The sequence below is a fragment of the Lithobates pipiens genome, unplaced genomic scaffold (genome assembly GCF_037356315.1).
Source record: "Lithobates pipiens isolate NorthernLeopardFrog02 unplaced genomic scaffold, aLitPip1_a1.2 Scaffold_27, whole genome shotgun sequence".
NCBI lineage: Eukaryota > Metazoa > Chordata > Amphibia > Anura > Ranidae > Lithobates > Lithobates pipiens.
In genome coordinates, this window is record NW_027507788.1 from 9,481,571 (window position 1) to 9,494,616 (window position 13,046).

General features: G+C 46.8%; 1 protein-coding gene across 2 annotated transcripts in view; it reads right to left on the reverse strand.

Moving 5' to 3' along the window:
• The window catches only part of PROSER3 (proline and serine rich 3), a 35,145-nt gene extending 22,196 nt beyond the window's left edge, over nucleotides 1-12,949 (reverse strand). Inside the window, exons 1-5 of one of the 2 annotated variants that reach the window (XM_077456387.1) lie at nucleotides 12,856-12,943; nucleotides 10,572-10,650; nucleotides 5,751-5,859; nucleotides 4,478-4,713; nucleotides 2,785-2,921 (exon numbers count right to left, since the gene is read on the reverse strand). In XM_077456387.1, the coding sequence (XP_077312513.1) occupies nucleotides 2,785-2,921; nucleotides 4,478-4,713; nucleotides 5,751-5,859; nucleotides 10,572-10,582 (493 nt within the window). In that variant the 5' untranslated portion in view covers nucleotides 10,583-10,650; nucleotides 12,856-12,943. Of the gene's footprint in view, nucleotides 1-2,784; nucleotides 2,922-4,477; nucleotides 4,714-5,750; nucleotides 5,860-10,571; nucleotides 10,651-12,855 lie in introns of both variants that reach the window. The other variant, XM_077456388.1, reaches the window with a different exon arrangement.
• Between the last annotated feature and the right edge of the window lie 97 nt (nucleotides 12,950-13,046).

The following is a 13,046-nucleotide window of genomic DNA, read 5'->3' on the forward strand; positions in this document are numbered from 1 at the left end:
ACCCAGGATCAGGGGGCTCCCATCTGTGTACACAGGGCACATCCAGGACCAGGGGGATCCCATCTGTGTACACAGGGCACACCCAGGACCACAGGACCAGGGGGATCCCATCTGTGTATACAGGGCACACCCAGGATCAGGGGGATCCCATCTGTGTACACAGGGCACACCCAGAACCAGGGGGATCCAATCTGTGTATACAGGGCACACCCAGGATCAGGGGGCTCCCATCTGTGTACACAGGGCACACCCAGGACCAGGGGGATCCCATCTGTGTATAAAGGGCACACCCAGGATCAGGGGGCTCCCATATGTGTATACAGGGCACACCCAGGATCAGGGGGCTCCCATCTGTGTACACAGGGCACACCCAGGACCAGGGGGATCCCATCTGTGTACACAGGGCACACCCAGGACCACAGGACCAGGGGGATCCCATCTGTGTATACAGGGCACACCCAGGATCAGGGGGATCCCATCTGTGTACACAGGGCACACCCAGGACCAGGGGGATCCCATCTGTGTATACAGGGCACACCCAGGATCAGGGGGCTCCCATCTGTGTACACAGGGCACACCCAGGACCAGGGGGATCCCATCTGTGTATAAAGGGCACACCCAGGATCAGGGAGCTCCCATCTGTGTACACAGGGCACACCCAGGACCAGGGGGATCCCATCTGTGTACACAGGGCACACCCAGGACCAGGGGGATCCCATCTGTGTATACAGGGCACACCCAGGATCAGGGGGCTCCCATCTGTGTACACAGGGCACACCCAGGACCAGGGGGATCCCATCTGTGTATAAAGGGCACACCCAGGATCAGGGAGCTCCCATCTGTGTACACAGGGCACACCCAGGACCAGGGGGATCCCATCTGTGTACACAGGGCACACCCAGGACCAGGGGGATCCCATCTGTGTATACAGGGCACACCCAGGATCAGGGGGATCCCATCTGTGTACACAGGGCACACCCAGGACCAGGGGGATCCCATCTGTGTACACAGGGCACACCCAGGACCAGGGGGATCCCATCTGTGTATAAAGGGCACACCCAGGACCAGGGGGATCCCATCTGTGTATACAGGGCACACCCAGGATCAGGGGGCTCCCATCTGTGTACACAGGGCACACCCAGGACCAGGGGGATCCCATCTGTTTATAAAGGGCACACCCAGGATCAGGGGGCTCCCATCTGTGTACACAGGGCACACCCAGGACCACAGGACCAGGGGGATCCCATCTGTGTATAAAGGGCACACCCAGGATCAGGGAGCTCCCATCTGTGTACACAGGGCACACCCAGGACCAGGGGGATCCCATCTGTGTACACAGGGCACACCCAGGACCAGGGGGATCCCATCTGTGTATACAGGGCACACCCAGGATCAGGGGGCTCCCATCTGTGTACACAGGGCACACCCAGGACCAGGGGGATCCCATCTGTGTATAAAGGGCACACCCAGGATCAGGGAGCTCCCATCTGTGTACACAGGGCACACCCAGGACCAGGGGGATCCCATCTGTGTACACAGGGCACACCCAGGACCAGGGGGCTCCCATCTGTGTACACAGGGCACACCCAGGACCAGAGGGCTCCCATCTATGTATACAGGGCACACCCAGGACCAGAGGGCTCCCATCTATGTATACAGGGCGCACGCAGGATCAGGGCCCCCCCCCATCTGTGTATACAGGGCACACCCAGGATCTGGGGGCTCCCATCCGTGTATACAGGGCACATCCAAGATGGGGGGGCTCATATCTATGTACACAGAGTGCACTCAGGATCAGGGGGCTCCCATCTGTGTATACAGGGCACACCCAGGATAAGGGGGCTCCCATCTGTGTATGGAGAGTGCACCCATTATTAGGGAGCCCTTATCTGTGTATATAGGGTGCACCCAGGATCAGGTGACAACCATCTAAATAAAACAGAGCGCATCTAGAATCAGGGGGCCCTTATCACTGTATACGGAGCACACCAAGGAGTGGGGGGCCCCCCATCTGTGTATAGAGGGCGCACCCAGAATCAAGGGACTCTCATCTAAGTATACAGATTGTACCTAGGATCGGGGGGCCCCTATCTTTGTATACAGGGCCCTCCTAGGATAGGGAAGAAGGGGGCCCTATATGTGCGTACAGAGCACACTACGGACTGGGGGAAAATCCCATCTGTGTATACAGAGTACCCCAAGGACCAGGGGCCCCCCTTCTGTGTATAAAAAGCGCACCCACAATCAGGGCCCCCAGGCACATATAAGACTTTTAGTTGAACAGTAAGATGTGCTATGGTCTCTGAAGAGCAATCCGTGTTTAGATCACTCCTCAGAGAGCATTACATAGGTAGTGAGGAGACCCGGTATCTCTTCAGTGCCTGCTTTTACTCCCCCCCTCCCCCCACAGACGACAGTGCTGTGACCACGCACATTGTTTGCTGTTGCAGCGGGGGCACCATTCACTTGAATGAGATGTGCTCAATGGGTGTTACCCCTTGCTGAGCACCACAAGGGGTATAATTCCTGCCGCCGCCGCTGCAAAGCAAAGTATTACCACCGTGGCATGTGTACACCCAGGGCCACTGCAGGAGCAGTTGAGAAGTGGTAAAAACACGGCTCAACTGTGGAGTCTTTCTGCCCCCCCCCCCCCCACTCTTATGGCAAGTGTAAATGAGGCCTAAAAGCATGGTCCAGCTTCTCCCGGTCCTCATTCTAGAAGATACATTATGAACCTGTGCCGGGGGGGGGGGTTGCTGTAAAGTCCCAGTATTTAGGGGTCACCTGAGCCTGGCCGGAACCTCTGAGCATCCGGACTGTCAGGTGAGGTCTGCAGCCACCAGAATTCCTTCATAGCGGACTGAGGGGGAGAACGCTCCAGGCGGCTGGCGGGGCGTCCAGTTCGAAACCTCGCCATGTACCTGTAAGAATGGAAAATCATAAAATCTGTGAGATGGTGTGACCACGGAGGAAACAGGCGCAACCACACAAAGGAGCACAAGGGGGCGCCAGAGAAGTGCAGCATCAATGGATTTACCATCATTAAAAGCCAAATCTAAAAATCAAAAGATCTGATTTACATTTATATTTCTGTGAGTTTGTATTTGGCTTAAGGACCCGACCTTTCCTGACACTTTTTGTTTACAAGTAAACAGTATTTTTTGCTAGAAAATTAGAAACCCCAAACATACATTATATATATATATACACACCGTATATACTCGAGTATAGGCCGACCCGAATATAAGCCGAGGCCCCCAATTTACCCCAAAAAAACTGGGAAACTTATTGACTCGTGTATAAGCCGAGGGTGAGACATGCCTGTCCATCCCTGTGTGTCCGTCCATCCCTGTGTGTCCATCCATCCCTGTGTGTGTGTCCGTCCATCCCTGTGTGTGTGTCTGTCCATCCCTGTGTGTGTGTCTGTCCATCCCTGTGTGTGTGTCTGTCCATCCCTGTGTGTGTGTCCATCCATCCATCCCTGTGTGTGTGTCCATCCATCCATCCCTGTGTGTGTGTCCATCCATCCATCCCTGTGTGTGTGTCCATCCATCCATCCCTGTGTGTGTGTCCATCCATCCATCCCTGTGTGTGTGTGTCCATCCATCCATCCATCCATCCCTGTGTGTGTGTCCATCCATCCATCCCTGTGTGTGTGTCCATCCATCCATCCATCCCTGTGTGTGTGTGTCCATCCATCCATCCATCCCTGTGTGTGTGTGTCCATCCATCCCTGTGTGTGTGTGTGTCCATCCATCCATCCCTGTGTGTGTGTCCATCCATCCATCCCTGTGTGTGTGTCCATCCATCCATCCCTGTGTGTGTGTCCGTGCAGCCTTGTGTGTCCAGCCTACCTGTGTCCCAAGCCTCCGTCCCGTGCCTCCGTCGTCCCGAGCCTCCGTCCCGTCCCGAGCCTCCGTCCTTCTGCCATGCCAGGATCGCCGCTCTTCGTCGGCGCCTCGGCGGCCATTCCTCTGTTCAAAAGCCGCGCCTCCGTCTGTGATAGGCGGAACACTCAATTTCCCAGCAGTCTGTGTTCCGCCTATCACGGACATCCTCTCATCCTCGTCCGTAGTATGAGAATGAGCGGATGTCCGTGATAGGCGGAACACTGACTGCTGGGAAATTGAGTGCTCCGCCTATCACAGACGGAGGCGCGGCTTTTGAATAGTAGAATGTCCGCCATCTGTCTGCTTGACGCGCTGATCGGGCAGGCAGACGGCGATGACTCGAGTATAAGCCGAGGGGGGCACTTTCAGCCTCAAAAAAGAGGCTGAAAATCTCGGCTTATACTCGAGTATATACAGTATGTATATATATATATATATATATATATATATATATATATATATATATATATATAGATTTTTTTTTTTTTTTTTTTTCATTTCTTGTATGTATAAGCCTATCTGAGCCTATCACAGTCCTCCTTGGGAATGTCAGTAGGGTACAAAGCCCGGATCTCGGACCTCATTACCTGGCTATGACTGAATCCTCATTGGTTGGCTCAGCAGATCCTCCGTGTATTCCGGCCCCCATCCTGTCCTCTTCTGGGGTCTTATTGCTCCCGTCGGAGGACGGCCAGGACTCATCGAAGGGCCCGGAAGAGTCCGAGTCTGGGAGGACAAACCTCTGTGATCCCGCCATGAAGTGGAGGTCGGGAGGACTCAGCGATGCGGAGAGGTGATGAGGAAGACGGACTGGACTGAGAACCTGGAAGGAAACGTTCCGAATAAATTCCAGACCAGAGGAAAATACATATTTACAAGAGAAATTATTCCAACCCCCCCCCCACCCCAAGGAGAAAACACAGAGCCTGCAAAGGGGGTTCCTTTCCATCTGATTGGATACACATTGCCCATCTGCTAATTCTCTCCTGAAGGACGGAGCCATACTTGTTCTGGCATCAGCCAGGGTCACAATCCTTGTCTGGACTGAGCTGATACAGTCATGTAAATCCCGGTGTCTGGGCAATTACTGGCTGTGTTCAAAAATGTCTGACACAGATCAGCCCCTGCTGCAGCATCTCATCCTCATCCTACTACAAAAGTTACAATGTACAGTCTGATCGCTGAGGGAGGGGAGACTGAGGAAATGCCCCCTCCTCCTTCTACAAAGTTACAATGTACAGTCTGATCGCTGAGGGAGGGGAGACTGAGGAAATGCCCCCTCCTCCTTCTACAAAGTTACAATGTACAGTCTGATCGCTGAGGGAGGGGAGACTGAGGAAATGCCTCCTCCTGCCTGCTGTAAAGTTACAATGTACAGCCTGATCACGGGGGAGGGGAGACTGAGGATATGCCTCCTCCCCATCCTACAAAGTTACAATGTACAGTCTGATCACTGGGGGAGGAGACTGAGAAAATGACTCCTCCTCCTTTGACTCCTCCTCCTTCTACAAAGTTACAATGTACAGTCTGACCACTGGGGGAGGGGAGACTGAGGAAATGCTTCCTCCTTCTTCTACAAAGTTATGATATATAACCTGATCGCTGGGGGAGGGGAGCCCAAAGAAATGAGACTCCTCCTCCTTCTAGAAGCTACAATGTACAGTCTGATCACTGGGGGAGGAAACTGAGGAAATGACTCCTCCCCATCCTGCAAAGTTACAATGTACAGTCTGATCACTGGGGGAGGGGAGACTGAGGAATCGCTTCCTCCTGCCTGCAGCACACTGATGACATCACCTCAGTGGAGGCAAAGTCACACAGGTATGACGTCATCCTGCAGGGTCAGTAAGTTGCACTCACCGTTTGTTTCTGCTCCTCAGAAAGCATTTGGGGCTGAGATGGGCGATAGTGAGTTCTGCCGCTCACCGGGGGAGGGAAGGGATTGCCCTGATTGGAGAATACCGCCATGCTGCAAATACAGAGAGGAGAGAAGGACGTGATAGGCCGGAGATGTACAATCCAGAGATACACAGGAAGACCTCTCACTGACCAATCATCCATAACTCCACCCAACCTTCGCCGGAAGCCCCAATCAGAGATCGTACATGCCGGGACTCACCGCTTCTTAAAGTGGCAAAGACGCCAGTGCAGGGTTCACGGGGTCACACCACCTCCAGTCCCGGCCTTTTCTGACACTTATTGTCCACATGTAACATTCAGTCTTATTGGCTAGAAAATGACCTAAAACCCCCCAAACATTATTTATTTTTAAAAGCAGAGGCCCTGGAGAATAAATTGGTGGGTGTTGCAATTTTTTTAAGTCACACTGTATTTCAAATGCATTTATTTTTAAATACACTTTTTTGAATTTGAATGCAAAAAAACAAAAAAAAAAAAAAAACACACACAATACAAAACCCAAATATATGTAAAAAATAAAAGATGACGTTACATTGAGTAAATAGATACCAAACACGTCACGCTTTAAAATTGTATCACAGCCTATGCCATGACACTCAGAATTGAGCTCAGGCCCATCCCGTTTTCCACTGATCATCCTTCAGATGTTTCTACAACATGATTGGAGGTCACCTGTGATGAATTCAGCTGATTGGACATGATCTGGAAAGGCACACCCCTGTCTATAGAAGGTCCCACAGGTAACAGTGCATGTCAGAGCACAATCCAAGCCATGAAGTCCAAGGGATTGTCTGTAGACCTCCGAGGCAGGATTGTATGGAGGCACAGATCTGGCCACTCTACCATACAGGCCAGATTGGTGGAGAGCTGCAGAGATGATTGTTCTTCTGGAAGGTTCTCCTCTCTCCACATATAAACACTGGAACTCTGTCAGAGTGACCATCGGGTTCTTGGTCACCTCCCCGACTAAGGTCCTTCTCCCTCGATCGCTCAGTTTGGCAAGGTGGCCCACTCTAGGAAGAGTCCTGGTGGTTCCAAACTTCTTCCATTCATGGATGATGGAGGCCACTGTGATCATTGGGACCTTCAATGCTGCAGAAATGTTTCTGTGCCTCCATACAATCCTGTCTCGGAGGTCTACAGACAATTCCTTGGACTTCATGGCTTGGATTGTGCTCTGACATGCACTGTTACCTGTGTGACCTTCTATAGACAGGGGTGTGCCTTTCCACATCATGTCCAATCAACTGAATTCACCACAGGTGACCTCCAATCAAGTTGTAGAAACAAACAAAGGCTGTGATACTTATGTATGTGGGAGGAGCCCGTGATACTTATGTACGTGGGAGGAGCCCGTGATACTTATGTACGTGGGAGGAGCCCGTGATACTTATGTACGTGGGAGGAGCCTGTGATACTTATGTACGTGGGAGGAGCCCGTGATACTTATGTACGTGGGAGGAGCCCGTGATACTTATGTACATGGGAGGAGCCTGTGATACTTATGTACGTGGGAGGAGCCTGTGATACTTATGTACGTGGGAGGAGCCCGTGATACTTATGTACGTGGGAGGAGCCCGTGATACTTATGTACGTGGGAGGAGCCCGTGATACTTATGTACGTGGGAGGAGCCCGTGATACTTATGTACGTGGGAGGAGCCCGTGATACTTATGTACGTGGGAGGAGCCCGTGATACTTATGTACGTGGGAGGAGCCCGTGATACTTATGTACGTGGGAGGAGCCCGTGATACTTATGTACGTGGGAGGAGCCCGTGATACTTATGTACGTGGGAGGAGCCCGTGATACTTATGTACGTGGGAGGAGCCCGTGATACTTATGTACGTGGGAGGAGCCCGTGATACTTATGTACGTGGGAGGAGCCCGTGATACTTATGTACGTGGGAGGAGCCCGTGATACTTATGTACGTGGGAGGAGCCCGTGATACTTATGTACGTGGGAGGAGCCCGTGATACTTATGTACATGGGAGGAGCCCGTGATACTTATGTACATGGGAGGAGCCCGTGATACTTATGTAGATGGGAGGAGCCCGTGATACTTATGTACATGGGATTTTTTTTTTCATTATTTTTAATAAATTTGCAAGAGGATTTCAAACAAACTTCTTTCATGTTGTCATTATGGGAGATCAGTTGTAAAATGCAGCATCACTTTGCGGGTTGTTTTAACCCTTTTTCGGCCACTAGCGGGGGTTAAAACCACCTCGCTAGTGTCCGAAAACCCCTGCAAAAACGACAGTAAAGCGCTGCTAAAAATAGCAGCACTTTACCGCCGACGCCCCAGTGTGAAAGGGGCTTAATGGTTTTGCACAGAGCAGCCACAATCCTCCTCTTCTCGGGTCCCCCGCCAGTGCTCCTGGCTTCCCCCTCCACTGAGTGCCCCCCAGAGCAAGCTGAGGAACATTAATGTGTGCTCAATCCTGAGTAGCCCCATAAAGACACACACAGTGTGGCTTGGCTCCATCCCCCCCATGCTGTGATTGACAGCAACGGGAGCCAATGGTTGCGTCCCAGCCAAGGAGAAGGGAGAGATCCAGGAGAGCTGCTGCTCTTGTGCACATTGCTGGATCAAGATGGCGATCAGCTAAGTATAAGAGGGAAGGAAAGAGGGGAAGGTAGGGGAAAGGAGGGAAAAGAGGGGAAAGAGGGGAAGAGGGTAAAAAGGGAAAGGGGAAGGGGGAAAGGGGAAAAGGGAAAGGGGGAAATGGGGAAAGGGGAAGGGGGAAAGGGGGAAAGGGAAGGGGGAAAGGGAAGGGGAGGGGGGGTGCTGCACAGCCAGTGCACAACCACTTTAAGGAATACCAGTCCCACCTGAAGAAGTCACAGGTGCCGCCATTGGTGTGGTAAATTGCTTACAGAACTCAGGCACACATGAACTTAATGCAGCCTTGGCCGAGTTCATGCAATTTTTAATTCACAGGCTGTGAACAGCTGCACAACCCCTCCCCCACCCAGAGTGATAATAGAATTCCAGCACATACAACATTCATCCAAACAAAGTGACAAGGAAAAGTGTCTTCATGAATAGATGAGGATTAGAATCCATCAGACAATGTGGAGGAAACACATCCAGCCTGGAAAATGTGGTATCGATGACTGCTGCCCGCAGCGCCGTGCCATGAATTATACAGGAGGGGAGACTCGGGTTCCAGTATAAATACAGAGCGCGCTTTCTTCTCACAGACACAAGGCGGCGCCGAGGAGAAGGAGGAAGGATAAAAGACAGGAGACGCCCACAATACAGACAGGACAAGGAGGCATCAGTGTGCAGGCAGGAAAGGGAATCTGTGCATTTACACATTGGTGGCAGGTTCTCTTAATAGAACCCCCATCAAATTTCATTCTAATTTCATCATCAATTTAGGCCGATATGTATTCTGCTACACGATTTTGGTAAAAAAAAAAAAAAAAAAAAAAAACACAATAATTGTATATTGATTGGTTTGCGCAAAAGTTATCTTCAAACTATGGGATATAGCCTCATTTTATACTAGTAATAGTGGAGATCAGCGACCTATAGCGGGGCTGCGATATTGCGGCGGAACCTGCTGTCTGTGTCAATGGATGCAGCAGCAGGACTCGGGAGTGCGCCCAGGCGAGTGTCCCCAGGGAAAGCGGGTCTCCGAGGGGGCACTTGAGAAGAGGAGGAGCGCCGCTGGGGGACCCCAGAAGAAGAGGATCGGGGCCACTCTGTGCAAGGAGGCACGTATGATATGTTTTTTTTTTTTTTTTTAATGAACCTTTACAACTAGAGGTCGACCGATATATATCGGCCGATATTTGGCCCTTTTTAAGAAAATCGATCATCGGACAATTTGTGTGCAAAAAATCAGCCGATTACCTCCCTTCCCCGACACTCCACTGACAGTTTCACACACTGAGCGGCTCTGTGCACAGTGTGTGAAACTGATTTGCAGCTGAATGCAGAGAGAAGAGCTGTCAGAATTCAGCGTGATGTCAGAGGTGGGGGCGGGATCTGGGGTGGGCGGGACCCAGATGTCAAAGACCAGCCAATGGGATGGGATCTGGACGGGCCGCTACGTGCACGTGGCCCCACCCACTTTCTAAAGCGGCCCAATCGTTTGCTGGAATTTGATAGCTGCAGGGCCCCCGCCCACCCCGGGTCCCGCCCACCCCCGACATCACGCTGAATTCTGACAGCTGGTTTCTGCATTCAGATACATATAGTGTAACTGAAACTGACAAATCGGCTCAGTGTGAAACCTGCCAGTGCCAACCAGTGCCACCTGCCAGTGCCAATCGCCAAAAAATAAAAAAAATAAAAATCAACATCATATATCGGCCAGCCCGATTTCTATATATCGGCATTTACAACCCCTTTAAATGTGTGCCTAGCCAGTGTTTATGTGTACTGTGTGTGGGGCTTTTACTAAGGGAAGTGCTTTGCAGAGAAACAAAAACCGCCACATCCCCGCTGACAGGCCGGAACTTCGTCTTGTTTACATATGCAGAGCTCTGTCCAGCCTCTCCTCCCGATGATCGCGGCGGATGGCGGCAGTCATCCATTGTCTGTCTGGCATCCGCTGATCAACTTTTGACGTGACCAATCACAGCAGAAGTAGCGCCCCCTAGGTAGAAGTGTAGGATCGTATAATATATACACACACAATTCTGCACAGAACATCCGTCCCATAGTAGTAAATCTGTTATTGGGCGGTCAAAAAACATCGATTGTTATCAGGCTGTGATGGGTAACGTTCGGCTCGCAGTGACCCACCTGCTTTTCATTGTCTGTATTTCAGTGACAGGGAACCCGGAATCTCTCTTCTTTGTTCCTCCCAAAAAAGGATCAAATCCTAAAAGAAAAAGTAACAAATGAAGACAAAAATAAAACCTTCATATATTTACTGATCTCATTAAGTATTATTATTTTTATGTATTTATATTATGTATTTATATTAAGTATTATTATTACTTTTATTATGTATTTATATGAAGTATTATTATTATCTATATGTATCTATATTATGTATTATTATTATTATTATTATGTATTATTATTATTATTATTATTATTATGTATCTTAGGTATTAATATGAAGTATTATTATATATTTATATGATGTGTTGTTATTATTATTATGTATTTATATTATTTTTATAATGTATTTATATTAGGTATTATGTATTATTGCTTTTATTATGTATTTACATGAAGTATTATAAATATTATGTATTTATATTAGGTATTATTGATTTTATGTATTTATATTATGTATTATTTATAATTTTGTTATTATTGTTTTTATAAAGTATTTATAGTATGTATTACATGTGTTTATATTTATTAGTAGTATTATTATATATTTATATTATGTATTACATGTGTTTATATTAAGTATTATTATTATTATTATGTATTTATATGAAGTATTATTATTGTTATTATTATGTATTTATATTATGTATTATTATCTTTATGTATCTATATTATGTATTATTATTGCTTTTATTATTATGTATCTTAAGTATTAATATGAAGTATTATTATATATTATATGATGTGTTGTTATTATTATTATGTATTTATATTATTGTTATTATGTATTTATATTAGGTATTATTATATATTATTGCTTTTATTATGTATTTATATGAAGTATTATAATTATTATGTATTTATATTAGATATTATTATTGATTTTATGTATTTATATTATGTATTATTTATAATATTGTTATTATTGTTTTTATCAAGTATTTGTAGTATGTATTACATGTGTTTATATTAAGTATTATTATTATCTTTATGTATCTATATTATGTATTATTATATTATGTATTATTATTGCTTTTATTATTATTATGTATTTATGTTAGGTATTAATATGAAATATTATTATATACTTATATGGTGTATTATTATTATTATTATTATTATGTATTTATATTATTGTTATTATGTATTTATATGAAGTATTATTATTGTTATTATGTAGTTATGTTAGGTATTAATATTTATTTTATGTATTTATATTATGTATTATTTATCATATTGTTATTATTGTTTTTATCAATTATTTATAGTATGTATTACATGTGTTTATATTAAGTATTATTATCATCTTTTTGTATTTATATTATGTATTATTATTATTTCTTATATTATGTATTATTATTGCTTTTATTATGTATTTCTATTGGGTATTAATATAAAGTATTATTATGTATTTTTGTTATTATTATATATTTATATTATTGTTATTATTTATTTATATTATTATTTATTATGTATTATTTATAATATTATTATTGTTTTTATCATATATTTATAGTATGCATTACATCGGTTTATAGTATTATTATTATGTAATAACATTTTGTATTATTATTATTTATTAGAAAGTAATAAAATCATACAGAGAAGATATCGGGGAATTAGTGAAGGATCTCCTGTATACGGGTCGGGGGATATCTGGGAATAAGTTGGTGTTAGTGGTGGAAAATCTCTATAACGGGGACACGGACAGCTTGTTATTAGAGTGGGTCTGTGTGTCTCTTCCTGTCCCGGTGACAACCAATTCCCTTATTTCTCATATGGGTGTCACTGAGACAAGAAGTGGTGGAAAATCCCAGAGACGGGGACACATAGCTATTAGAGAGGGTACGGGTTAGAACCCGATCTGTGTCTTCATGTTCCAGGGACAACCGCTTCCCTTATTTCTGTTACGGGTGTTACAGACAGGAAGTGGTGGGAAATCTCTGGGATGGGGACACGTTGTTGTTATTAGAGGGGGGTAAAGGTCCGGGCACTATGCGCGTCGCCGTGCCTTTATTTTCTGTATGGGTGTCACCGGGACCGGAAGTGAGGGAAAATCTCTCTTATGGGGGTCACAGTTAGAAATGTTACCTCTTCCTCCTATAAAAACAGGACTGACTCCCCCTTCCCTCTCCCTATATATATATTCTGATCTGTCCTGGATAAGACATCAATATTAAATGAATGGAGATCTACATATAGTGTCAGGATCGGCTGAGTGACACCCCGTCCATCCCCTTACCGGTGTCGGTGTCCCCGGTGCACTTCTCGTACTTCCCGCCCGTCTCCAGGCAACCACCGCCCCGCACTGCACTCCGGGTAACCCCGCCCCTTCCATTCCAACCCCTTATGTAACTCCGCCCCTTCCACGCTATACTTGAATAACCCCGCCCCTTCCATTCTGCCTCCCACCCTCCCCTCCAGAATAACCCC